Source organism: Theobroma cacao, chromosome 5, assembly GCF_053813885.1.
Source record: "Theobroma cacao isolate CCN51 chromosome 5, ASM5381388v1, whole genome shotgun sequence".
Taxonomy (NCBI): domain Eukaryota; kingdom Viridiplantae; phylum Streptophyta; class Magnoliopsida; order Malvales; family Malvaceae; genus Theobroma; species Theobroma cacao.
The window spans coordinates 31,735,728-31,763,030 of NC_142643.1; the positions used below are offsets into that span (position 1 = coordinate 31,735,728).

The 27,303-nt window shown below is 33.7% G+C and overlaps 1 protein-coding gene across 3 annotated transcripts; it reads right to left on the minus strand.

The window, feature by feature from the left end:
* Positions 1-680: 680 nt before the first annotated feature.
* On the minus strand, positions 681-25,607 carry LOC18598763 (P-loop containing nucleoside triphosphate hydrolases superfamily protein). Of its 3 annotated transcripts, none has more exons than XM_088806807.1 (33): positions 25,336-25,607; positions 25,159-25,248; positions 23,848-23,966; positions 22,310-22,423; positions 22,147-22,228; positions 17,997-18,064; positions 17,841-17,921; positions 17,546-17,691; positions 17,345-17,447; positions 16,656-16,736; positions 16,378-16,446; positions 16,232-16,291; positions 15,986-16,147; positions 14,597-14,653; positions 12,992-13,234; positions 12,855-12,920; positions 12,574-12,630; positions 12,350-12,454; positions 11,314-11,400; positions 10,982-11,128; positions 10,701-10,814; positions 10,491-10,577; positions 10,186-10,389; positions 9,929-10,105; positions 9,165-9,371; positions 8,949-9,038; positions 8,701-8,841; positions 5,153-5,250; positions 2,266-2,344; positions 2,026-2,169; positions 1,827-1,946; positions 1,660-1,731; positions 681-1,105 (listed from the first exon to the last, which is right to left on the minus strand). In XM_088806807.1, exons 1-33 carry the CDS (start codon positions 25,457-25,459, stop codon positions 878-880), a joined length of 3,822 nt encoding a protein of 1,273 aa, XP_088662933.1. In that variant the 5' UTR covers positions 25,460-25,607; the 3' UTR covers positions 681-877. The 3 variants fall into 3 exon arrangements, with proteins under 3 accessions (XP_088662933.1, XP_017977671.2, XP_007028489.3); XM_018122182.2 differs by having other exon boundaries at positions 10,491-10,544; positions 12,574-12,765; XM_007028427.3 differs by having other exon boundaries at positions 12,574-12,765.
* Positions 25,608-27,303: the final 1,696 nt, after the last annotated feature.

A 27,303-nucleotide genomic window follows, 5' to 3' on the forward strand; every position in this document is an offset into this window, starting at 1 on the left:
GATGTTTGAGAACTGAGCAGGTTCCTGTAATGCAAGAACCCTTCACCCAAGCCTCCTCAATATTCGTCTAAAATAATTAAACCAAATTTTTCCTTGTGTTCAAGGAACAACTAAAATTTACATAGCATTTGATCAAGAAAAACTGAATCATTTGGACAGCAAATCAGACCAAAAAAAAAAGTGTTGGTAGAATAAAAGAATTACACCCATGCAGCCTAATGTTCAAATAAACGAAAAAACAAAATTCAAAAAACTATTTTAGGCATGACAATATAATTATATAAGTAATAGTCACTAATTAGATTCCATCAAGGAATTAGAAATTTATATTTGTCGATTGTAAGATCCCACAGCAAATATTTGTTGAATTGTGCTTTTTATATGCTTTCAGGACAATCATGCAAACATCTTACGGTAACAGATAGAAAATGTGTATTCAAACCCAGCAAGGAGATGGAAGTGTTTGGCTTGGTCAGATTTTCCATTGGAGCTGGAGACTGAGATAGTGTTACAAGGAATTAGAGGTTGGGAAAACAGATGCCTGTCTCGTCAATTTCATGTTTCAAATTGCGTTGGCCATTTTACTCTCTAGGTTTATAATAATTTTATTTGATTTTTAAATACTATTATCAACAGAATTAATGTGTGCGTTATATAAATCACACGATAATATCTGAGGGTTTTTCCTGTGATTGTGGTGACGACAATGCATTAAACGAGGAAACATTTTCTAAGTAACATCTTAATCAGTGTGCATAACAACTTGTTAACAATAACCATTTACAACAGATTTAGAAGGTACACAATGAATTTCTCTATCATGGGCACCATTCGAAACCGAACTACTCGATTAAAAACACAAGGAGTGTTGACTCGATTATTGGCCTGAGGCCGCAGCAAGCTGCTTCTTCAGGTTGAGTACCTCAATTCCCTTTGAAGCCAACCGTTCCTTCAAGTTTGCTGAAGCTTCCTCAAACTTCCTGTTCATGATATCTGACTCTTCCACTGCTTGTTTGTATCTATAACGAAGGGCATCCAACTGTGCTTGTGTTCCGCGAAGCCTCATTCTATGCTTTGCCATTTCCTTGCCGTTGTTGACTTGATCCTGTATTAAAAGAAAAGCGTAAACATATTCAGAAAGATGGAAATCACAGAGAACAAGCTCAATAAAAGTACACAATAAAAACGATCATCTTTTCCATGTAAATATGGAGGCTATATACCAACATACTTTAACTAGCTATGACATGTCAGAAGTCAACACTGAGCACCAAAATTAAGGAATTAGAATGGTTCAAATGTTGGGATTTGGGAGGCAATTGATAAAGCCAAATGATGCCAGAAAAATAGACATGTACCCTTCCGTGCAACAGTGGAAATGATAAAAGATCACGAGTCTAAACTATTTGAATTATAAACTTAATTCCTCAATCATTTTAGAAATTCATTTTCTAAGTAGAAAGCTCACATCCCAGACTTGGGATTTCAACAGTGACAAGACTGTTCCTCCATACCAAATGCTGGTATACAAGATTAAAGATCAGCACGGAGATCATTCTAGAAACAAGTGAACATACACTTTGAGACAAACTCATTTGCTTATAATTATCAAATGAATGACAAATCAGGTCCAATAAATGATAGTGTCCAATTACTTACATTGTGCATCTTGGCTTCCATACAGGACAATCTGCTAGTCAGTTCCTCAACTTCAACTTTGGCCTCCATTAACTGCCAATAAAATCTCACATGGTATCAGATAATTCTCAACCTAGTAAGATACTAATGAGAAAAATGGTTTTTTTTTTTTTCCTGAATCCACCAACCACATCATTAGAGTCTTGTTTGAGCATTTCCGCTTCAACCAGACTGCTTTGCTGCTCTTCAATTTGTGTCACTAGTTTATCCCTTTCTCTTGACATATCGAGAAGTTGGTTTTTAAGTTTCTGCCAAGAATATGCTAAAAGTTTCAGTCTCTAAATAATAAATACTAGATTATTTTGCAGTGCTGCACACAGATGAAACCTGAAGTTCGTCTGAGAGGTCAGATTTAGCAACCAACTGTCCAATTTTAGCTGATAAATCATCTCGTTCCCTTTTGATAATACTCAGCTCCTCTTGAGCATGTTGAAGCTCCAAAGAAAGCATCTCAAAATTTGACTTCAATATCTGCAATGAAAACAATTATTTACTGTGCATCCCTTGCTAATATTGTGTGTTGTGTTTTAGTTATAAGATTAGCACAGGGTAAGATAAAGAAAATACTTGCTGGCTTTGTTTGCTTTTAGCATCAGCAGTTTCCACGTCATTTTTCAGCTGGTCAATCTGTAAAGACTTCTGCATGCTGCAATAGTAAAAAGTGGCTTTTTAATGAACTTTATAACCATAATCTCAAAGTTTGAACAACTAGTGTCCAATAAATGTAGCAGAAAGGAAAATGTAATACTTCTTATAACCTTAGATACCATAATTTGGACCAGAGACAGGAGTATTTAACATTTTTAAGTAACATCAAGACTTTTATTTAGAGCAAGAATGGAAAGCCTATTAAGCAACTCAATGAAAATTGAAAATTATAAAGGAAAATGAGGTGGCACAAGAACTCTACCATAAATCATTATTCTTCTATTACCTAACTGTTCCAGGACATGTCCTCATGTTAAATTCTTTAAGTTAGGGGGGGAAAGAAATAGATGCCATATTATATATTAAACCTAAAGAGCTAATAGAACTGAGCAATGTATTCAAAGAAGTTTACATATAGAAGGGCCATATCCAACAAATATAGCATTAACTTCCCAAGCAAAAATTCATATCCACACAACTAGCTATAATATATTTCTAGCACAAAATTTCTCAGCTACTATTTCTGCAAAATAAAGCTCATAACCACATCTATACAAGAATCTTACAGGAAATATACCTCCAAGAACTCTACCATAAATTATTATTCTTCTATTACCTAACTATTCCAGGACATGTCCTTAGGTCAAATTCTTTAAGTTAGGGGGGAAAGAAATAGATGCCATATTATATATTAAACCAAAGAGTTGATAGAACTGAACAATGTATCAGCTACTATTGCTGCAAAGATAAAGCTCATAACCACATCTGTACAAGAATCTTACAGGAAATACCTCCTTTTGTTTTTAGACTAAGAAGGATGAAGCAATTGTTCTCATTTCTTACTCAAAATTCATCAACTTATTTGCAGCTTCCTAACTTCAAAAGCTGGATACTGTCATAATTTTTAACATACTGCTAATAGAAGTTGATTCAAACAATAAAGGCTGAAATGCTAACATGGACATTGAAAAGCTCTTTAGTCTTTTGTTTCATACCCAAAGAAAAAGGAAAAGAAAAAAAGGCTCTTTAGTCTTTACTGGACCTGAGCTAATAGTGAGAACAGGGACCATTGATACATTTGTCACCTACACACCAAACATCACATAATCTCACCCCTTCTCACTAGAAAGCATCTGTTTTGTGAACCTATAAAAATGATTTAGTAGCAATATATGTTATTCAGACTCAGGGTTCAGTGTCAAATACCTTTATGTGTCCAACACAGGTACATTCAATTAATTCTATGCATTTCCATACATTTGGAGAGTCAGAACTCCATACCCATGTCTGTTGGATATGTGTTGGATGCAGGTACTTCAAGAAAATGAAGAGTCTGAGTAACAGAGGTAGCAATTAATTGACACATATGCTGTCTATGCAACAGATTTAATGTAGATGAGATTCTCTCCAGGCTCGATTAATTAAAACATATATGTCGGATGGGATATCTACTGCATCTCAATAATCACACGAGAGTGCTAAGGTCATCAGCAATATTGACCAAGTCTGCTCAATAGTTTGAACTATGAAACCTATCTGTAGAATTCATTGAGTTAGTTGCCAGCTTACTGCATCATTCAAGTAGGGGGAAGGAGGGTAAAAGAAAAATCATTATGCATACTTACTGATTATGATATTTTATATTTGGTAATGACCAATATTATCTTCGACACTGAGACTACCTGATGAAAATGAATTGCTACTTCATAAGTAGCAACCAATGATCATAGTAACCACTTTGCATTGGCTTTTCTTTGTTGGAATTTAGGGAGAAGGGTGGAAGGGAAATTATTTCAATAGGAATGAAAGAGGAATAACAATTCCTTTCACATTCCAAAAGATGTCTTGAACTTTATTTGAAGAGTAGGTAGAAACTGATGGACATCTAACAAGCAGATGGATGTACAAGTCTTCTTAATTCTGAGAGCATAGAAAAACACCACGTACAGGCTGCTTCCCTTTTGGTAATGTATTTTCTTACCGAATATAGGCGAGGTTAAGTGACTTCCTCAACACTTTCTTCTCATTTAGTTTGATTAAAGAAAAATAAAGTCCATAACTTGCAATAAGGGACCTATAAAACTAGTGATTATACAAAGGATGCAGCGGACTGCTTTCAATTGTTTCCTTTTTTCAATTTATTCATTTATTTATATTTAGGGTAGGGGGAGGGGGTGTTAAGATGGTGGAGTACAAAGAATGGGGAAACCTTAGTGGTTTATGAAGATCTGGCAGTGACTCCAGATTTATTTTGTCATGCAGGTCGTGAAAATAAATACAAAGATGTGAAAATTAGCTAAGGTTCAATGACTTTAGCTAGAATGGTGTGATGAATTTGAAATATCACCCATATATGTGTACATTCAAATACAAATGTAATAAAGATTAATCAATGAATTCACAAACTTAATTTTAGATTCAACCAAACAATTTAAATTCAAAATGAGATTCAAGTTATCCTTTCAAATTCAAGAGTCCAAATGCAACATAGAGAACAGTCTACCCAGTAGCCAGGTTTATTTTATTTTTGTTATTCACACCTACAATGGATTAAACAAAGAGAAATAATGCAATTTAGTGGCATTCAGGATTATGTCTCCCTTAAAAACAAAGGCTGTGATAGCAGTGTGAGAGACTTATAATAATTTTATCAGATTTTGCCTACCGTATCAGTGCTCCTGCCCATGTCATTAAGGGATTTGTTTGATTAGCACTAAAACAAAGTTTTCATCTTTTTGTGGCTACCACAGGTAATACAACCAAGTTGCAATCGAAAACATATGGCAAAGAAATCCAGGAGACAAACCTGCACTTTTTCTCCAATGTTGCATCTTCATCAAAGTATATCAATCTTTCCCTTAGGACATTGCATTCTTTTCTGCACGACTCCAACTCCTTCATCACCTAATATATAACAGAATCCTCAGTTAAACAAGATAGCATTCTGGAGTTCAACATTCTATACTAAGATTTTGTTGCAAAGAACATCCACACAAAATAAAAAGTTAAGGCAGCTATTTGGGCTAAAGGGCACATAAATACCTTTCAAAAATAGGAGTATTGGCTAGAAAATGAGATATTAATACAAAAGAAACTATGTGATACTTACCTATAAAATAAGTTACAGGTACAGTTTGGATTAGATGTACTTTATACTAATTTGTTTTCCTATTCTTTTTTAGATTGTCTGCACTTGTATAATGAGGACTTTTCCACAAGTCATATACAAAAACTATCAAGCAAATTTGACTACAAAACTAGCAACAAATATATTAAAACCTGTATAAGAGATGTCACAACCTGAAATTAACACAACAAAATTCTAGCAGGTTGTCTGGAACTCACAACATTAGACAGATGCATAACATGAGTTCTGAAAGAACTGAAAGTTTCAAAATTCAGACATGGACATAAGTCCAAAGAGGTGCAGGTAAGAACCCTTCATTGTTACCTATGGCTTGAACTCTGAAGGTTGAAGTCTAAATTTGGTCCCTCTACTATATCATTTGATGGTTTTTGTCCCTTTACCCCGATTTTTAATCCTTACACTTCCATTTAAAGTCAATTAAAGAACAATTGATAATGGTATTTTACCATTTACTTGAATGATGTGGCATTCCGGTGATAACATGGCATGATTAAGGGAAAATTTTTTTCCACGTAGCACATATTAATCTAAAATTTTTTTTAATATTAAAAAACTACTAGAAATTAGAAACAAAACAATTTTTAAATAAATTAAACAAAACAAAAAAAAAAATTAATAGAAGAGGAAGAACTAGTATCTATGTGTGTGTGAGAGAGAGACAGAGAGACAGACAGAGACAGAGACAGAAAGGGAGGAAAAGAGAGGAAAGGAAGAGATAGATAGGGGAGAGGGAGTCGTAGTGGCACCGATCTCACTAGAGGAGGGCAGATTGGTGCCGGATGCCTCCCTCTCCCCTTCCGCATCCCCAGTCTTTCTCCCACACTTGTTCTTTCTCTCGCCTTGACTTTTGTTTCCTTTTGTTGTTTTGTTTAATTTTTTTACAATTTTTTTGGCCAATTTTTTTTTTGTAGACATTTTCTTTTTAATTTTTTGGTAATCATTCTTTTTTAATTAAATAATAGTTCATATTTTTTAAGATTCTACAACAATCAATTTTTAGTATTTTAAGTTAAAATTAAACTTTCTTTGTGCTAATGAGTGCCATGTGGCCAAAAATTCAAAGTTTCCATAGCACATCATCAATAAAAAGGCCATGTTGCTGAATTTAGTGATAGAATTTTAACACCATTACCAATTGTCCTTAAATCGACTTTTATTGAAAGTATTGGAGTAAAGGGGCTAAAACTGCTGAATTCAGATAGTAAAAGAATCAAATTAAGACTTTGGACCAAAGTTGAAACTAGAATCTCTACACAAATCCCACCTCCCTTACCACCTATAAAAATGTTCAAAGACATTCACTTGAAATCTCAAAATTCTTCCATCATACTGCACATGCATCGACCACCTAAAATCTCAATATAGTTGCATTCAGGTGATGTTTTAAAATTAAAAATTGTTAACCCCCAAATTAAGTTTATGATAGTCAAATTTTGATTTTTATTTTGCCAGAAAAGCAGAGTACGGCAACCAAACTGCTTTTAGTTAAAACAAGTTATATATCAAACTGTTCATTGATTTTAAAGAACCATGAATCGTCATAAAAAAAGAGCCAGTAAAAATTAAAAGATTGTTCAATGGAAAGCAACTATGAATTAGTGGAAAACTTAAACCAAATGAAAGAAAATATTATTCTTTAACAGTTTGAAATCTGTCTCACAGGTGTAGTAAAAAAATTCAGAGATCTCTCTTATAGATTTTGGCCATATATGACTGCATAACCTAGTCTGGCATGTAGACATATTCTTCGAATAAGAATGAAATTAGATTAGCTTGATTGGATAGGACAATTTTGACTTCTCAAATGTCTGGCAAAGGGTCAGACTAGTAAGAATGCGACTCAAGCTGAAAGCTCTTTCACTGACTTTTTACTAGATTAATATATAGCATAGAATTTGAAAGTTCTCACACCAAAAAGGTTCTCCTATGGCATAAAATCAACAAATGCATTGATTTTTTAGACTTATTTTGTGACAAAGGGAATTTATAAGCACCAGTGCTCCTTCCCGATTTCAGTTCTCACAGATGTATGGGATTGTTAAGATCCCAAACCAACACTAATTTCAAGTGGAGAGCGAAGAAGTTGATGCACATAAGACTGAACCCCAGCCCCCACCAAAGCTGATGCATATAAGACTGAACCCAAGCCCCCACCAACTCCCTTTCTTTTAGGGATTGTTCTTACATTCTAGTACTCCACGTTTTTTTTCTTCAATTACATGTGGCTTGATAGGAGAAAAAAAAAAAGAGAAAGCCTCCATGCCGAAATATGTTCTGCTGAAAACTTTTGTAATATATAATGGACAAAATGAGACATAAAACATACAAGTAGAGATGGCAAAAGCTGACCATAACAACGTGATCTGGTAGCCCAAACCCGACGCGACCTAAACCGACAAGCAAGCAGTTAGAACCTGAACCATTTTCCATCTCTAGCAAAAGAAAGCTGGAGAAGATAACTTATACCCAATCAATTAGAACCTGAAATGACCCAACTGAGTTCTGCCCAATTGCCACCTATACACAAGACACTTCTTCCATGAAGAAGTATCAATCAACAATGTCACTCCACAAACCATCACTCTCCCCCAGAAAACTACACACAATACCATGAATGCAATCATAAGAAATCCTAAAGTTGCAATCAAAAGTCCATTGACAGTAAAATACTACACAGAACAGGTAGACTACCAGAATAAACTAATATACAAAGATAAGTAATTAAACTACTAGAGTTAGTATATGCTAGTCATGAAGGTCTAAAAGCTAAAGAACTTCAGTTTCCACTGAGATACATCTTCAGCAGCAAAATCACTAAGAATTAAACATCATTATAAATTGAAAATGGATTTGCAGAACTAGAATATTTGATCATAATGATAGTAGATGAAAGAGACTGAGACCTTTCTGTCCATCTAACTTATTCCACACTAAGGAACAAGTATTGTTATAATTCCAGTTATTAAGGATGCAAAATGAACTCCAAAAAGATATGGCATAAGAAAAGTCAAAAAATTCCACAAGCAAGCAGTTAACTGCCGTCCAAGGGATAGCATAGTGACAAATCACATAATCTATAAAAATGCCACACATCTTTCCAAAATAATATGGCAAACGGACAAGAACTCGTGAAAGCAAAACATAAGACCCTTTTCAATAATGCAGACAAAGTTCTACAATTCTCTATGAGAAACTTCAAGTCTTACCTCAGATAATGTTTCTGATAAAGACGTTATCTCAGAATTGTACAACTTTGTGTTCTCTTCCATGGCTTTAATTGAAGCCTTTTCCCTAGCAGACTGTATTGCCCTTTCTTCCTCCATTTCCAATAGAGAACTAGTAAGTTGCTGCAAGATAAAAGGGACAATCAAATGAACAAGATTACAATAACAAATACACAATTAAGGTAAAAAAGGTTAGGCTCTCTTCATAATTCAACAATGGATTAGACTACCATTGCCAACTCCTCCTTCTCCGCAAGCAACCTCTTTATGGAGCTTTCCATTTCTTGCTGATTAGAATTAGATTGTTCCAAACTAAGTCTCTGTACAGTGAGAGAAGGCCATATTTAAGATTTAAACAAAAATATGCATGCTACCATTTTAACCTTAAAGAAGGATAACAATATTGAGTAACCAAAAGGATAACAAGAGAATAACAGGAAGCTCACAAGGCCAGAGAGTTCTTCATGCAGAGCATTCATTTCTGAGCTTGTGATATTGAATTTTTTGGTCAGGGCTTCAAATGCTAAGGCCAAATCTTCATTTCTGGATATAGCCTCTCGCTTCTCCCTGTGTGCAGCTGCTAATTCCTCTTCCAGAGAAGCTATAGTTGTCTCCATTTCAAAAGCAAGAACCTCCAGCTTTTTATAATCTTCCTAAGAGCATAAAAATCAAACAGAGTATTCAGATTCTAAATATCCAGCATGCTTTGAATGTTTTAGTATTGAACTAGTAAATAAACAACAAACTGCAATTTTTTTTTAAGCTACAGAAAGGCAATCCTTTAACCTAAGTTAGAGAAAATTTATCAAGAACTTTGGTGAGAGAAAATTCATCATAATGACAACTAGGGCTGAGCAAAAAAACAAATAAAACTGAAACTGCTTCAAACCATAGAGTTTGGTTTCGCTCAGTGTGGATCAATTCTTTCTTGTATTCAATTTGGTTTCAATTTTCAGTCCATAAGTTGTTGATGTATTAAAAGATTACATAGAAGTACAAAAGGGCTTATATAAAACAATACCTGTAAGATTTCAATGAGATTGTGCAAAATGGACTCACCCAAAAACAAGTTCATTATTGCAAGAATTTAGAGAAAAAACTGTTGAATGTTTAATTTCTATTTGAAATTAATAAATCAAATTAACTCTTTTTGCATTTTAGATGTTCATTGCAGAACTATGAAACACATGCCAAGTCCCATCATCATCACCTGCATTGTCTGCTCAAGTGCTTTTGCTTTCTTGGGATCAAACATCTTTGAATTCCTATCAAAAACTGAATCGCGCCTTCTACCAGCTAGTGAATCACGTCTGCTGATGTCACGCTCAAGAAGAGTCTTCTGACCATGCAATCGCTTGATCTCTCGTTCAGCAAATGCTTTCTCCCCCTAGAAATGTGAAAGCAGATTAATATAGATTGATAACATAATTAAGCCAAACTTTAAAATTCAAAACATGTGCACTGAACCTCAAGTTTTGTCTTCTCCTGAATAGTATTCTTGAGCTTGGATTCAGTGTCTTGCAACTTCATTTTTGTTTTTTCAAAATCTTTTCTTAAACTCTCCTTTTCTCTTGCCAAGGAACATGACGAAAGATATGATATCTCCTTTTCAAAACTATGAATTTGAGAAAGATACTGTGATTTTTCCCAGTCATGTTCTTCAGAGAGTGCCTGAAACAATATTAACCAATGTTAGAGAATGGCATCTTCACCCATATATGATATGCATATATGCATACTGTAGTAAGTAAAATGAGAGATAAAAATCTTACCGTCAAGGATGCTGCATGGTTTTGAGCATCTTCCATTAGTTCCTGTACCTGCTTCTGCAGATCCACAGATTGATTGTGCAAAAGAAGCTACAAGCCAGGTATTAGCTCACATATTTTATCTTGGAATCCTAATAGCAATGATAATTTCATATAACAGAAACAGGATTAAGAAAATACACACTATGCACATGTAAAATCCAAATGCCTCACCTTATCATTCTCAAGTTCTGAAGTCCTTTGTCGCATGCAACCATGTAATTTCTCAGTGTTCGCAATAATTATCTTTTGTTGTACAGAATTCTGACACATCATCCCATTAAAATCCTGTATACAATGCATAAAACTAAACAATTTAGATGGAGATAGGATGCAAATGCAATTAATAATAATATTGCCTTCAGCGGTTTTCTTTCAAATTTAGAATTATTATTAAAAAAATTTAACAGTTGATATTAAGGGTAGTTCTCAAAAGATATTTCACAATTACTCACAAGAAATTCCTGAATTATTGCAGAAAAACTCTGAAAAGCATCATCCACAAGGGATGATAGACTTTGAACTACTTCTTTTGACTCTTGAGCTTCAGAAATTAGATCCTCTACTTCCTTTAAGAGCTCGATCGCAAAATCACAGTCCCCCTACAAAATCAAGACTCAAAATCAGTTTCATGCACTTCTGACATGAGAATATTTACACATAATAAAGAAAATACATATCAGACATTGTTAACGAGAGAAAAGGAAAAATCCATGCAAAAATGAAGACAAGGATGTGCACGCATATGTCAGTTTAAATCTTATATAAACACACATGCAGAACTTACATCCTTTCTTCCTCCAGATTCACTGTGAGCAAGTTTTTCGTGAGCCACCCTTGCCTCCTCCCTTGCATTATGAAGCTCTTCACAAAGCTATAACAGATTGCACCAATTAAAAACCATATTGAAACTAGATTAAAGAAAACAAAACCTTAACATAGCTCAGAAAAGTCAAAAGGGTTGAGTTTTATGCAATTTCTAAAAATGATAATGGTGACACTAGCGTACACATACGGAATAGACGCACAGATAAAGTCATCCATCCACCTATCCACTCAATCAACTAAGATAGATGCAAAATTACTGCTTAATAACCTTGATACAACCACTAATGAGCAAAAGATGTGCTAGAAGCCTACAAATTGACATATGTGAAGATCCTCTACCCTTCTACCTCAAAAAAATGAGAAAGATGATTTTTGTCATCATTGGAGTTTCATTAGGAGAACAAAGGCATTTAAGTTCGATTCCTCACATTTGATCCTTGAAAATTGTAATAAGAATGATGGACTGTTTAATGCACACATCAGCTCCATAATGAAAACCATCTACAAAATACACAGATACTTTCCTAGGGAAACACATCACAAGAAAAGGTAATCTTTCAAGTCATGACAAATGACTAAAATTGTAAAGTTCTAATGCTGCTCTTGTACAACCATACTCTACAAGAACGCTTTATACCAGCATTTCATGTTGCTTTTAGCATCTGAAAACAAGATCACAGCAGTCACAAATTTGCACTAAAAAACCCAAAGCCAAGCTGCAAAAGATGTCATATTCAATCTATTTTCAATTGAATTTCCTTTTTCCTCTTACTCTTGAGTTGCGGTCCTTGAAAAGTAGGGTAGGCCTAAATAGACTTGAAATTTTAGTGTCAATTTGCAACTGGTAGTCTAGTACATGAAAAGGTCTCAGTTTTCCTTAAGCCTAGTTAAGCCCAGCAGATTACAAAACGTGAGTGAAGCAGACCATAGGTTTTAGCTATCCACAGGATAAGAAGCATAGCGAGGTTATGAATAATTGGTCCAACAACTATTACCTCATCAAACTTCTCCCTTGCACATATATTCTGCTCTGTTGCGAGTTCAACAAGACTGTTGAGATTTTGTTGGCTTGAAGACTTTTCTGTTTCCAGTATCTTAATCTAATAGACATAAACAGAAAAAATAAACCATCAATCAACATATTCTTGGTGGGTGCAACGAAAGACACTTTACAAAAGAGAGAGAGAGAGAGAGAAATACTAAAAATAATAACATAAACCTTCTCTTGAAGTTGCTTGATCACAAGAATAGCTTCAAATTCCCTCAAACCAATATTCTTGTCAGCACAATTGGTTTTGTTGGCATGAAACGCAGAATGGTCATTAGACTCAATATGTTTCATATTATGAAAGGAATCAGCCTCAGCCAGCTTTCTCATTAAGCAATCAATTTTTATCTCACTCATAGTCCTCTGCTTATAAAATGGCGTCAATAAATAGATGGAGAAAATTTGTGCGCTAATGCATAGTAAAATAACAAGAAACAAGTATTATGAGTGACCTGAGTTTCAAAGTTTAAAAGCAAATCCTCATATTCTGTTTGCAGTTCCAGTAGTTCGCTGTCCTCCTGAATGAATAATACATATTAGGGTGCAAGATTAATACAAGGACATTTACACAAAAGGGCATAGTACAAACCACAAAGGAGCTTTTCTTCCTTGGTAGCACTTTTCTCCTGTTCGTTACATGCAGTAAAGCACATGCATCAGGAAGAGTACAGTCCTCCAAAACACTAGCCTTACAATCTTCATCTTGCTTGCTTAGGTCATCTGCAATTTCAGTTTCATCCACCAACTCCTCGAATGAAAGAAGTGGTCCCATATCACGCTGAGATTTAGTTGGTTTTATGGCAGATGAGTTTGATTGGATACTTGAGTAGGACTACAGCGCAGAAAATTAATGTTAGCATACATCCAAAACAAAAGTTGCATTAAAGCACAAGAAGAAAATTTTCAAGAATTTGCATAAAACACATGAGGTTGAAAAAATATAGAATAACATTATAAATTATACTTCATAAGTAGCAACAGCAACAGAACAGGGCAGGCACTAGAAGTCACTCCTTGACAAGGCCCCACTTAGAAAGCCCTTCTTCCCCATCCCAGCCTATGGGGATAGAAACTTCCCCACTCCAACTTACATGGAGTTCCACATCCAAGAAGCCCACTTTACCATTAAAATAGTCATTTGTTGTTACTATAATTCTAAAGAAAATAACAATTTATCCAAACTTGACTTTATTCAAGCCATCTGATACTGAAAAAAATATAGATTAATATTGTGGAATTTAAACCAAAGCAATATGTCACTAAATAATTATATAGATAACTAAAATTCGTATTACACAGAATGATAGGAATCAATACCACTAAACTAAGCTACATCAACAAAACTCTATCAACATTTCACCCTCCCTTCAATGCCGGTAGGTTATCTCAAAAACTTGGATGGTATCCGTTGCTATACACCTTTACATTTAGAAATACATGCAGAGTGCTCCGTAAGTAAGAATTGAAGCGGTCAATGGTTAATCTAGTCTAATATTATCAACAAAGAGGTCAAGCAAGCAAGTGAAAGCTTTAAAAGAAACAACTTAACATTTGAACCCCCTTCCGAAGTTCTGTTAAACGGAATATACTTAAAGAGTCAGAACTTTTAACATCCTATATCAATTAGAATGTAGAATACAAAGTCTTATCTTAAATTGTCCAACAATATCCTATGAAGCATTTTCCTATACCCTATTATTTCTTTCAAACCATGATTATGTTTAAGAGGAGTATGAGGATAAGAAGACTAGTAATAAAGAAAGAAAGAAAACCACCTTCAAAGTTCATCAATTTCATTGACATGCTTAAATGATCACAAAATATTTCATGCTATCCTAACAAAGGAATTCTACATCATCATACGTTTTTAAAACCCAACATTCTGATGCTCCCACACACTAGCAAACAGCGATACATCACAACAAGAAGAAAGAAGAAAATCTTGCATTCATCAATTTCCTCCACGTGCTAACATCATCACAAAATATTTCATGCTTTTACCTATTAAAGGAATCCTACATCATTGCACTTTGCTCAAACAAGACATCTTAATTTTATTATGTATATAAGGTACAATCTCACATTGATTTAGGGCTCACACCCATAAGGAAGGTGGAAAAATGAAACTGAAATTCTATTATGATGCCTGAATTAAGTTTGTTATCCTAGCAGAAGCAAGAAACATAAAAGTTACCTCTCGAAGAGCCTCCCGTGCAAGATTCCCAGGGCACCATGTATCTCGCCTCTTTTCCTACAGCAACAAACAAAAAACTTAATCAAGAATTAAAATGAAAGGCCAAGATAGGTATGTAATGTAGACGAAAGAAGACTACATGTATCCAATATGCATCCAACAAACTACCAAACAGTGCTAAGGTAAGGAACTTTGATTTGAGGTAAATGTTTAGCAGTTGCAAACTTTATCCTTGCTTTATGTACTCAGAGTAGAACACGAGCTAGCAAATACATAATGCCAAAACTCTCTAGGTTGTGTTTGGGAATTTAAATTTAGATTTGGATGTTAATTTTTAATTTATAATTTTTTAATGTGAAATTCTTCGTTTGGATAAATCTAGAATTCAAAATTCAAGCTTTTAAAATAATCTTAGATTTGAGGAGAGAATTTTAATTGGCTGAATTCAACAAACAGTTAAATGCAGTCTTCGATTTGGACCTTTTAAAAATTCAGAGTATATTTGACCCAAAATCAAATCGAACTTCTTTAAATCAATCCTAAACAATGAATTTAGACTTCAAAATCAACACCCACCCCTCAAATATTAGACCAAAACAAGCCACTTATAATTCTCATTTTAAAAGCACAAACAGTGATTGATTCATATAATAAATGTGTTATCCGATTCTTCAACTAAACAACATATAGGATTCTTTATCATATCACCCAATGGATAAAAACTGAATCAAGGATAATGGCATATAAGCTTAGTCTAGGGATCTGAATGTGGCATCAACACAGACCTACATATTTATCTGCTTACTGAACCTTTAACAGAAGTGAACTGATGAAACGGAACAGAAAGCAAAACTTGGTTGCTAAAGTAATTCTAAAAGTGACACTTGAATGAACTAAGCACATTACAATGGAATTTACAAAGATCAGCTTGTAGTTACAGAAGCTGGTGATCAACCAATTCAAGTCCTGAGAAACCACTTGCACTTGACTTCACTCAATGCACAAATCAAGCCAATCATGATGAAATTTGCAAACCAGTTTACTAAACCCTTAATACATGGCATTGTCATCAGCACAACTATCATTTGCTTATTCAATTCCTTGTTTATAGAGTAACATGCAAATCATATAATACTAACTAATGATTCTTCAATTCAGGTTTTTATTATAAATGTCCAAATCCTTTACATTCCTCGTTTTACATATTAAAACTCAAGCCGCTCATCTACTTGGAATGGCTCTAGTATGATTCATATAGACAGCACAAATTATTTAGATTCATAGAATTTGTGATCACATTAGTAGATAAGCTAACAAAAGTAGAGAATGTATACACAATAATAGAAAACCAATTGCAGAACAAAGAAGGTAGAGTTATTTTAGATAAACCTTTTTAAACTGATCTCGACTCTCATCTCTACTTGAATACAAGACCATTGAGCTCAAATTTTTTATTTTCTTTGCTTGCTCTTGCAACACCCTTTCACGCTCTACTTGTGCTTTCTTTTCTTCCTCCAATTCCAAAGCTATCCTCTCTCTCTCCAGTTCAGACTGTAAAATGAGCCTTGCAACTTCCATAACATACTCAAACATTCTGTAAAATGTAAGTAAATCATCATGTGAAAACTATAATACCTGCAATAATGTATTTCGCAAATTGAGAATCTCTTTTTCCAAGTGTTCTGAACGAGAACCCTAAAACACACAAAATATTTACTGAGTCACTATTTCCAAAAAGCATCTCTTGAGATTTCACAAAAACCACAAAGATAGTTGCAAACCTGCAATTTGGCTCGAAGCTCCTCTATCTCTTTCTTTTGACGCTTTAGCAGAGCAGCATCTGTTAAAATCTAACATAAAAGAACAAGCTTAAGTAAGATTTAAGCAAACAAGCATACATGTTAGCCTTGATATAAGAACTTAAGCTAACAATACACATATAAAGATCCAATGTATTTGACATGCCACTGGGTACTAGGAATTATCTTCAAGGCCAGCTAGAAGAATAAATGCTAAATGAAAGCTCAACATAGGTAACACAACAAAAATCAGAATAAACCTCATTCACACGAGCACAGTTTGTGACACGCAATGCCCTGCTTGCAAACTGAAGACTGCTTTTAGTCTCATCTGCATGAATCTGCCATTATAAAAGATTGATTATGGAATTGCAAGTAAATCAAAGCCAACAACCACATTGTAAGTTACAAAAAAATGTGAAAGCATTAAAATTAACAATAAATAAAATAAAAGGTGATTTTATTGCACATATGATGCTGAGATTGGCTTGCATAATTTCACAAGTAAATAAATCTCCCCTTTAGGTTGAACTAAAATGTTTGTCCAAGACTAAACAAACCCCCAAATAATGCTTAATCATTTAAATTTTAGTTATATTCTTTAAACATTGTTCCCTCTACTCTCACGTTGTCACTTTTACCCTTTTAAAAGTGTCACATTCAATAGATTTAAAACCAAGTTTTTCTATTTTACCCTTTTGTCAAAACCATTTTAAAGAAATGAAACCCCCTAAACAGACACTTTAACTTCAAAATCTGCCCACTTTATCCTTTCTTTTTTCATTTTTTTATTCCTCAACTCTATGAAAAGTCAATAAGTGAAACATTCTAGAGACAGAGGGAGTGCCCAAATTAGTCTTCGTAAAACAAACAAAGAGGAATGATTGCAGCTGTGTTGAAGCTTACTTGTGAAGACGCAATCAACTAAGCTGTTTTTAAAGATTACTACCTGTGCAAGTGTGATATTGCATATTATAGCCGTATTTGCATTTCCTCCCAAAGCAGGTTGTAATATGCGTGTAAGTTTACTATCTCGGTATGGAACATGACCCCTGCAAAATGTTCTTAACATCATTAATATTTGAAAAATAATAGCACCTCACTTTTTTCTCAGAAACAAAAAAGCAAATGAACGAACGAATGAACATACCCTTGACTTTCAGCACCTTCACTCAATTTTTTAATCACTGTTCCCAATGTCATCAAGCTTTTGTTAATATGGGAACCTTCCTTTAGCCGGACACCTTCTGCACCGGTTTTAGCAGCGCGTTCTGATCCAGCAAGGTCTACTAAATTCTATGAGCAAAAGAACAAAAAAGAATTGACAAAAAATGATAATTAGTATTAATAAAACTAAACAAGATATTCATTGACAACTACCAAAACGTTTTATTAATCTATTGAACATAAAAGAAGAAAAATGGTTGTTCTATTTAATCACCTACCAAAACTGATACTCGAACAGCATCACAGGAATTAACCGTATCTCCATCGCCATCTTCAGTTCTATCCCGACTCTCAATGATCTAGTTAGCTAATATAGTAAGCCAAATGTGCAAATATACTCATATTAAAAATAAGATTAAGTACTTATAACTTACCATGCGAAAAATGGTATGTGATCGACTACTGTGTAGATTCATATTTGTCTCTCCAATATGCCTGTGAGCTAAATTTTGGATCATAGAAAATAAGGTTAATTACACATTTGGTACTTAAACTAGAGTGAAATTGTCAATTTGGTACCTAGAAAAAAAAATTACCAATAAGCACTCGAAATATGCATCCATCCATCAATTTGCACCTTTAACTAACAAAGTTAGTCAAATGTGTCATGTCGCACCAAGTGTCGAAGAAAGTAATGTGATTTTTCCTTTTTTATTTTTTCTAAAAATATTTTGTTGTTGGAATTCAAAAATAAAAATCTAGAAAATAAAAAAATTCGAAAAAATTGGAAACTAGAAAAATGGGGAGAGAAATAAAAGAGAAGGCAAGCGGGGAGAGGAAGAGAGACGCAAACAGAAAAGGGAAAAAGGGCTGGCCGACAGAGATCTAGCTAGCCTTAAGCAAATTGGCACTAATCTACCTCAAGCTAGGCAAATCGTGCCAATCTGGCTTGCTCTAGCCAGATTAACTCTATCTACCTAGACCATGGCAGATTGGGGTGCTAGTCTACCTTGATGTAATGAGCCAACCTTGTACCAGACTATGATAGGGAAGAGTTATCTATGAGATTAAGTCTTTTGTATCTGTAAGAGAAATGTTCATCTTTCAAACAATGTAATAGCTTGTGGTGACACTTCTAAATATACTTGTTAAGTCTTTAGGGGGAAAGACCCTTTCGGAAAGGAATGTCCTCATTTCAAGTGTTGTAATGGCTACTAGTAGAATACTTGTAAAATCTCGTAAACTCTTTATAAGAGATGAGCAATCAGCGGATTGTTAGGCTGCCTCACTGGTAAAGGTATGTTTGTAACGAATCATCTAGGACTACCCCTATGGCCCGACGATGACGTGTCTTGATCCTTTGTAATTAATTTCATATTACTAAAATATTTTTCTTTTTTATGACTCAGTGGTTGCATATATGGTATTCGATATGCCTTTTGATTTTGATACGAGTTCTTTTAGTTTAATTTGTTGATATTATTATTGTTGGATCAAATATAACTGAATTTTGGCTTACTTACCTGAAAGCGTCCACTCAAATGTCGCACGGACTATCACATACTTAGTGGAACAAGCATAATTCGTGACAGTTGGTATTAGAGCACAGGCGAGACGTGCTGATCTAAAGTATAAAAATGGTGACTACGCGGAGTGCACCAAAGGACCATTGAAAGATGGATAAACTAGTAGCCGCAGTAAAAGTTCATATGGTTCCAAGCGAACAAATAGATGAAATTGAGACAATCCAGTGGGAACTATCTGAGATGATGAATACCCTAAGTGATAAGACCAAGAATGCATTGAGTACTCTCCAAAGCGAGATTGGAAAACTAAAAGCTTAGATAAATTTTGTGATTATCATTGCAGGTAATGTCAGTGGGAGTCCAAGAAATCGAGGAAAAAGGACCAAAGTGTCAATACCCAAGCGATGCGAAAGGGTCCAAGATGCTAAGGAGTTGGAAAACTTCCGTTTTAATATTCTAAAATATTTTCGAGCTATGCACACGGAGTCAGAGGACAAAGTGGCGATGGCTTCAATGTATCTTGTTGGGGACGCAAAGTTGTGCTGGAGTTCCAAATTCACCGATGGTGAGTGTCGTATCAACACTTGGGCAGACTTAAAATAGAAATTGAAGAACTAGTTTTCCTCAAGAATGTTAAGTATATGACTTGACGAAAGTTGCAGAAGTTGTCACAAACGGGATCAGTACGGGAGTTCGTGAGAAACTTCTCTATTTAATGCTAGATATTAGGAATATAACTAAAAAAGATAGACTATTTTATTTCCTAGAAGGTCTAAAACCATGGGCGAGGATAGAGTTACAACAACAGAGGTACAGAGGTACAGGATGTGACTTCGACAATGACAGCTATTGAGCGCCTTACTGATTATAGTGAAAACTCCAACAAAAGAAAAGACCCTTTATCCAAGACCAGTAGCTCTAGCTCAAACAATGGGGTAAAATTTTCGAGAGTAAGCAGACCCTCAAGTGAAGGAGGTGATAAAAGACCACCTGTTAGAGATTCACCCCAACCGAGAACAAACAAGCCATAGAACTTCAAGCCACGGCCACCGATATCTTGCTTTCTACGCAAGGAACCTCATTGAGTAGCTAACTGTTCTCATCGAGCAGCTCTTAGTGCGATATGGACTGCCAATGTTGAGACACCAGCATCCCACACCACAGTCGAAGTAGTCGAGGAAGAGCTAGCACGAATGAGTTCTATTCGGTTCCTCAGCGCCTTGCAAGCACAATTAGAAAAGATGAAGAAAGAGCCCCAACGAAGTCTAATGTATGTAAAGGTGTTGTTGAATGAGAAAAGTACCAAAACCATGCTTGACACGAGGGCCTTAGACACTTTCATCACCTCGGAAGAGGAAAAGAGGTGCAGTCTTAAGGTTGAGAAGGATTTTGGACAGATGAAAGCAATTAACTCACTAGCTTCAGCTATAATGGGAAATGATAAAGACGTAAAGATTAAAATTAGCTCTTGAGAAGGGAAGATAAACTTGACTGTAGCCACTATAGATGATTTTGATTTTGTCCTAGGCTTGGATTTTATGACAAAAGCACAAGTCATCCCTTTCCCTACTGCAAGTTGTTTAATGTTTTTTGGAGAACGATCATGTGTGGTACTAGCTACAATCCTACCTACAAACGGGAAGAAGATGATATCGGCTATACAGTTTAAAAAAGGGATCAAGAAAGGTGAGCCCTCCTACGTGGCCATGTCCATCTACAAAGGTGAAAATAACAGAAACCCAATACACCAAGAAGTGAAACTGGTTTTAGAAAAATTTCAAAATATGATGCCAGAACAACTACCAAGAGTCCTACCGCCTCAACAAGCTGTCCATCATGAGATAGAATTACTTCCAAGAGTCAAGCCGCCTGCAAAAGGGCCATACAGGATGGCTCAAAAGCACATTTAAACCAGTTGATTTAAACCAAAGTTAACGGAGCTAAAGAAACAATTAGACAAGTTGATTTAAACCAAATTCATCCAACCATCAAAAGCACATTTTGGAGCCTCAATACTTTTTCAGAAAAAGTAAGATGAGAGTTTACGATTATATGTGGATTATCGAGCTTTGAATAAAATCACAGTTAAAAATAAATATCCTACCCCTCTTATAGCAGATCTCTTTGATCAGCTAAGTGCTGCAAAGTACTTCTCCAAACTAGATTTGAGATCGAGTTACCATCAAAAAACAGTGGCCGAGGAAGGTGAGCCGAAAACCACTTGCGTAACACGGTATGGCGCATTCGAATTTCTCGTTATGCCTTTTGACCAAGGGAGATATAACCGAGTTTTGGCTTACTTGCGTGGAAGCGTCCACTCAAGTGCTGCACAAACTATCAGATACTTAGGTGAAGGAGCGTAGTTCGTGACACTCGAGCAGACATGACATCGCTAGTTGACCCCTCTTTTCTTGTCTTGCCCCTCTCTCTCTCTCTCTCTCCTCGATATCCTTAACATCCTTTTTTTAATTTTTTGTAGTTTTTTTTTTTATTATTGACTTTTATTCTTTTCTAGAATTTTTTGTTTTTCTTTTTAAATTTTTAATTCAAAAATTAAAGAATTAGGAAAAAAATCAAAAATGAAAAAGAAAAAATGACATGAAATTTTTAGACATGTGGCATGATCTAATTAGGTGTTTCTTAACACGTCACTAATTTGACTAATGGAGTTAGTCAAAAGTGCAAACTGATAGACAAAATCATAATTCAAGTACTTAATTGCGATTTTTTTTTCTTCAAGTAACAGATTGACAATTTCAATATAATTTAGATATCAAATGTGTAATTAACCTTAAAAAATAAAAAATATAAAAATAGAAGAGTGAATTCAAATAAATAGAATAAAATTGAAAAAGATATACTAATATACGTAAGCTAACTCTTCTTTTTCTACTTCACATTTCTCCTATCTTTGATTTTAAGGGCAATCATCACAATTTTAGACATTTTTTTATTTTATTTCAAAACTAATGACAATTCAATCAAAAAAAAATTAAATGAAGATATTAAAAAATAACTTGTGCAGAAGTATAAACTATTAAAAAGATGAAAAAATTACATTCTCCGAACTCCATGAAGTCGAGTACTTGTTCAGGAGAGGCAACAATCTCTTCGCGTAAGCCAGCAACATATATTCCCCTCTACATTTATGAAGAGAAAATGATTTACTAGTAAGAAAATAGGAAATAAAGCAGAAAAAAATACTATTGCAGTTTTAATACCTCTATACTTTCATGAATCTGTAATTTTCGATGCTCAGGGGCTAACAAATCAATTATTTCTTCATTATATATTTCCATATAAGACATTCGAAGAAGAAACTCTCGATCCACATCCTGAAATTAAAATAAGAAAATAGAAAAATTTGCATGCAGACATAGTGCAAAAATATTTTAAGGAAATTTCTTTGAACTTAAAAGGTCACAGACTAGTTAGTCAATCATAAATTTGGAGTTTATATTTTTTATTTTACTTGATGATATTTTTCTTGCTTATTTTTGTGTCCTTGAACAGAACCTTCAACATTTAAATGCATAATAAGAAATTAAGATTTGAAAAGTGTTAAAAAAATCAAACTTTAAGAAATCGTGATTAATAGGTAGCTTTCCCAAATAATTTATTGCTATCACAAGCCAAAAGATTTAACCACATGAATCAATACAACGCACCAAGCTCAATACTCTGCTAAACCAATGTTAGAATACGAAACAAATTACTACATTTGACCAAGCAAAAAAAATACGACAATTACATTTTAATCATCATAGTAATGGCAACTTTTACTTAACCAAACCACCAACTACCAACCTTGGGTTGCAAAGAACAGCTAGCTAGGACACAAGTCTAAATTGCCAACTTTTTAGGGAAGCCCCCAAAGAGATGAATACATTATAGATCAGTTGCACATGGCAATGTATTGAGCTTCAACAACTTTAGACTGGTGAACAAGATAATACATAAAAAATTTCAACTTGGTACAACATTTGAAGTTTTATCTATCACCTAAAGCAAACCAGATTAAACCATTTCTAGCTAAAAACAGTAAGCAAAATTTCAACATACTTTCTATGCAATTTGATTTTTCACTATTTAGGCCCAAATCATCTCTTTGCAACCATCAATAAGAACAAAATACATGACATATATTTGTATACACAGAATATTCCATTTGTTGCATCAGACCAGCATCTGCCAACCACAAATATATTAACTAAAATTTTTGTTAAGAGAATCTTTTCTGCTATGCAACACCTCATTTGAAATTTTGATGTCACTAAGTGTAGGAATTCCAATAGAAAGAAAAATCAACTTTTTATCATTTATGTGGCATATTAATCATTGATGTTACCAAATATTAACAAAGCTAAAGGCATATATTTCGCATTCAAGCATGCATTGAACTAGACTCTACCTCATAAAATGGTTCCCAAGGCACCCTCTACCCTAAGTACACTTCAAAACTCATTGTTTTATGGTTTCCACGAAAAGAAATCCATCTTTGAATAGCTCAACCAACTCATTAATCTCTAACTAAAACAATATTACTGAAAAATGTAATAATTAGAACAATGGGGCTAACCAATGCCTCAAACCCTTAACTATCTTTCTTCTGTAGTTACCTTCAATTGTTTTATATAGCAATTCATCGATATTCTTTAATTTGCAATGTTATTTCTAGAGATTATCCAAATATCTTAAAATTTTCGAAAATATATAAATAGCACAAGATTTTAAAAGCTAGAAGTGTCAGTATGCCTACCTGTTGTATTATGCCAAATAAATCATGCACAGCAAGAGGAATGACCCCAGGTTCAGCAGCCGAACCTCGCATTGTATGGGTCTTTCCACTGTTAGTTTGTCCATAAGCAAAAACTGTACCTGAAATAAAGTAACTAAGGTTGAGAAGGTATAACAGGCACATATCATCTTGGAAACAAACAAAATGAGCATGCAATGTATAACAGGCTCATTAATTTCAACTAACTAAACCTATTAAATTACAGGACAAGGAATGAGAAATTTCTTTATTTGTCCTACAATTGGAGAAAAGGCTCTTAGAGAAAAAAAAAATCTAACTAACTGAAAATTCTAATGTAAGTGACTCCATGTATATCATCTAGAAAAAGCTACTTAACCCCCGGTGGCTCAAGTTAACAAGCTCCAAATAATTAGAATGAGTACTGTTAAGCATGCAACATGGAATCAACAAAAATATAAGAAAATAGCAAATGCTAAACTTAACTGATGGAGATAACACCACCGAGGCAACAAATAACAACAATAACAACCAGGGCAACAATTTACTTTGGCTGTGACACCATGTTGGGCATCCAACCTAAAACCGATTGGTAATAGGTGAACATAAGACCATAGCAAATTCTAAATTTAGAGTATATGCAACAACACCACTAAAAAAGTACAACAATCTCCACAAAAGTTTGCTTCAGATGCACCAATCCCAAATTAGGAGATCATGAATAGCTCACAGCAAATGAGAGAGATACTTGTGTGTTAAACTCAAGCTGCATTTGTTTAATGGAAAGATTCCAACAGCATTTCATTAGAATAGAAGCAATTCCCACTCAGAAAGTGAAAATAGCTATCAATTGGCCTGTAAAATACCTCAAAAACTCCATCTCAATCTAAAAGTGAAGTATTCCTCCATTATCAAAATAGCCAAATCGTGTGTTCAAACCAAATTCCAAGGAAAATCAAAATAGACTTTCTCTATTAGAGTTTGAAAACTAAGAAAGATGAGACAAAAATTGTTTAAAAAAATATACAATAGATGAAAAATGTAAAACCCAAATTTTGTTAAAACACATGAAGAAAGTTTCTCTATATTTTTAGTGCTTTCATCTTTTTTTTATTTTTCTTTCAAATTTACTTTTCTCACATCTAACATATATTCAAAAGAGCCTGTTAGCATATAATAGGGGAAAATTCAGTCCCTAGAAGCATTTCGAAGAAAATGCAAACTTCAAAAACCTACCAAACCTTTTAAAATGAGCTACATATTGACTCAAATTAAACAAACGCTGAATACAAATTAAATTAAATTAAATGGCACCATTAAATCCACGAACTGCGGCCGCCACAATCTCTTTGGTACGGGCTTCATAAACCTCTTCGGTCTTACAATCCTCACCAAATATCCGATCTAAATTATCAAAAAAAATTGTCAAACAATAAGCAAAGATGAACTTTAAAAAGATGTAGAAATTGATTAATCAGAGAGAGGAACTACCAAATTCGAACTTGGTGGCGTGATTGGGGATGAAAATGGAATTGGCAGAGATTCTCCAAGGGCTTGTCTTCGCATCCTCCGGAGATAGCGGCCTTGTTCGAACGGCCACGTTAATTCTCTCCATTTCGTCCAATTTCAAGTTCTCAGCGTCAGAGAGAAAAGGTATTGCTGGTAACAAGTTTGAAAATACCCTATTTTGGACTTCGCTTTATGTTTCCCGCCTGTGGATTTTGCCCCCAAGCGTGGGGACTTGGGAGTGATAGTCGAAATTACCAGAATGGCTCAAGAGAACTCGGGTAACACTTTTTTTAATTGCATAATATTTAAAAAATTATTAACTATTTAGAAAATTTTAAATAAATTTTAATTTTATTATCGTATTCAATTAAATTTTTATATTTTATTTTAATTTAAATAAATTTTTATAATTAATTATAGACTAACTATTGTTAGTCAAAATAATAAAGCATGATAATATGATTGTAATATTTTTCACATTTCACGTTAATATTATATTAGTATCACATGATTATCAAATGATTAATAATAATTATAATAGTTTATTTTAATTTAAAATAAAAATATAAAAATTAAATTGAACATAATTAAAAAATAAAAATTCATTTAAATTTTTTTAAATAATTTAAGAGCTTCTTTCAAGTATTGTGTTTTTTTTAACAAATGTTGAAAAAAAATTCAAAAATAATAAAAATAAGGTTTATATATGATGTATTAACAATGTATTCACCAAATGTTGCTACCTTATTAATGAGGTAAAATTAAAAATTTATTCAGTAGTGAAATTTTTAAAATTTACAAGCTTGTTTTATTTACATAAATATTTTATTGTATTCACCAACACCAAGTGCACAAAAGAGAGTGTGCATTGCCTTGGTGTTAAGTTGAGTCATCTTGATGTTGCTTGCATCCCACTTATTTTCCTTCTTGATTACTCATGTACCTTTTTTTTATCATCATCGATTTATAAAGACCATTTACAACCATCCTCCAAACTTCATAATCATTTACTTGGATAAAAAGCTTCATTCTGTTCTTCCAATAAGAATAGTTTTCTCCAAAAAACAAGTTAAAAGCAAGAATTTTTCTCATTCTTCTTAGTTTTTCAAAGCCATCAAATGTGATCTTAAATCCATTTGAGTTGTCATTCCTATTATTTGTAATTATCTTTGATATTGTCTATTTGCAAACTTGTATTCACGAAGCAATATTCACCTATTAGAGGTTTTTTTATTTGTATCTCAAATACTCAAATCCTTGAGAGATAAAGAGGTTATACATTAACCTTTAACCTAAGCCTTAAAAAATAGAAAAGTTATATCTTAACTTCAAAAGGTATTTGCATTGATTGAAATTCAATAGTGAATTCCACTCTTTATTAACAAGATAAGGGAGAGAACGTAGGCACCAAGACGATGGTCAAACCTCAATAAATTGAGTTTGCAATTCACTCCACGCTTCACTATTTATCTTTGTTGCATTTACTTTCAATTAAATATTTTTTGAATTTATAATTATCCTAATATTAGGTATATTTCTTTTGAAAGTTTATTTTTTGAAAAAGATTTTTGAAAATTCAATGCACTCCCTTATTAGATTATTCATTCTAATTAAGTTAACAATTGGTATCAGAGTTTAAACTCTATTTTTGTAGATTTAACTACCTTAAGAAATCATGTTCCAAAACGATATCAAAGAAGAACATGAAGTATGCCTCATTGCCATGGACTTGGTGGTGACCACTCTTGAAGAATGATAATCAATAATAAGGTTAAATTAAATTTATTTATTTAAAATGATAATGTTCTACTTTATTAAATTACTATATTAGTGCATATTTATTGATACTAATTATATATTCACTATTATTATTATCATTTACATAAAAATTTAATAAAGAAAGTATACTAATTAGTGATATTATAGTAGTAATATACTAAAACTAAAAAA

Bases quoted from the DNA above. Each gene is read 5' to 3' on its own strand.
- LOC18598763 (XM_007028427.3), bottom strand. From the start codon at position 25,459: ATGGAGAGAATTAACGTGGCCGTTCGAACAAGGCCGCTATCTCCGGAG. The intron at 23,967-25,158 runs GTGCCATTTAAT...ACTTTATTTCAG, and splicing joins CGCAGTTCGTGGATTTAATG to GTACAGTTTTTGCTTATGGA. The intron at 11,129-11,313 runs GTAAGTTCTGCA...TTGATTTTGTAG, and splicing joins AATCTGGAGGAAGAAAGGAT to GGGGACTGTGATTTTGCGAT.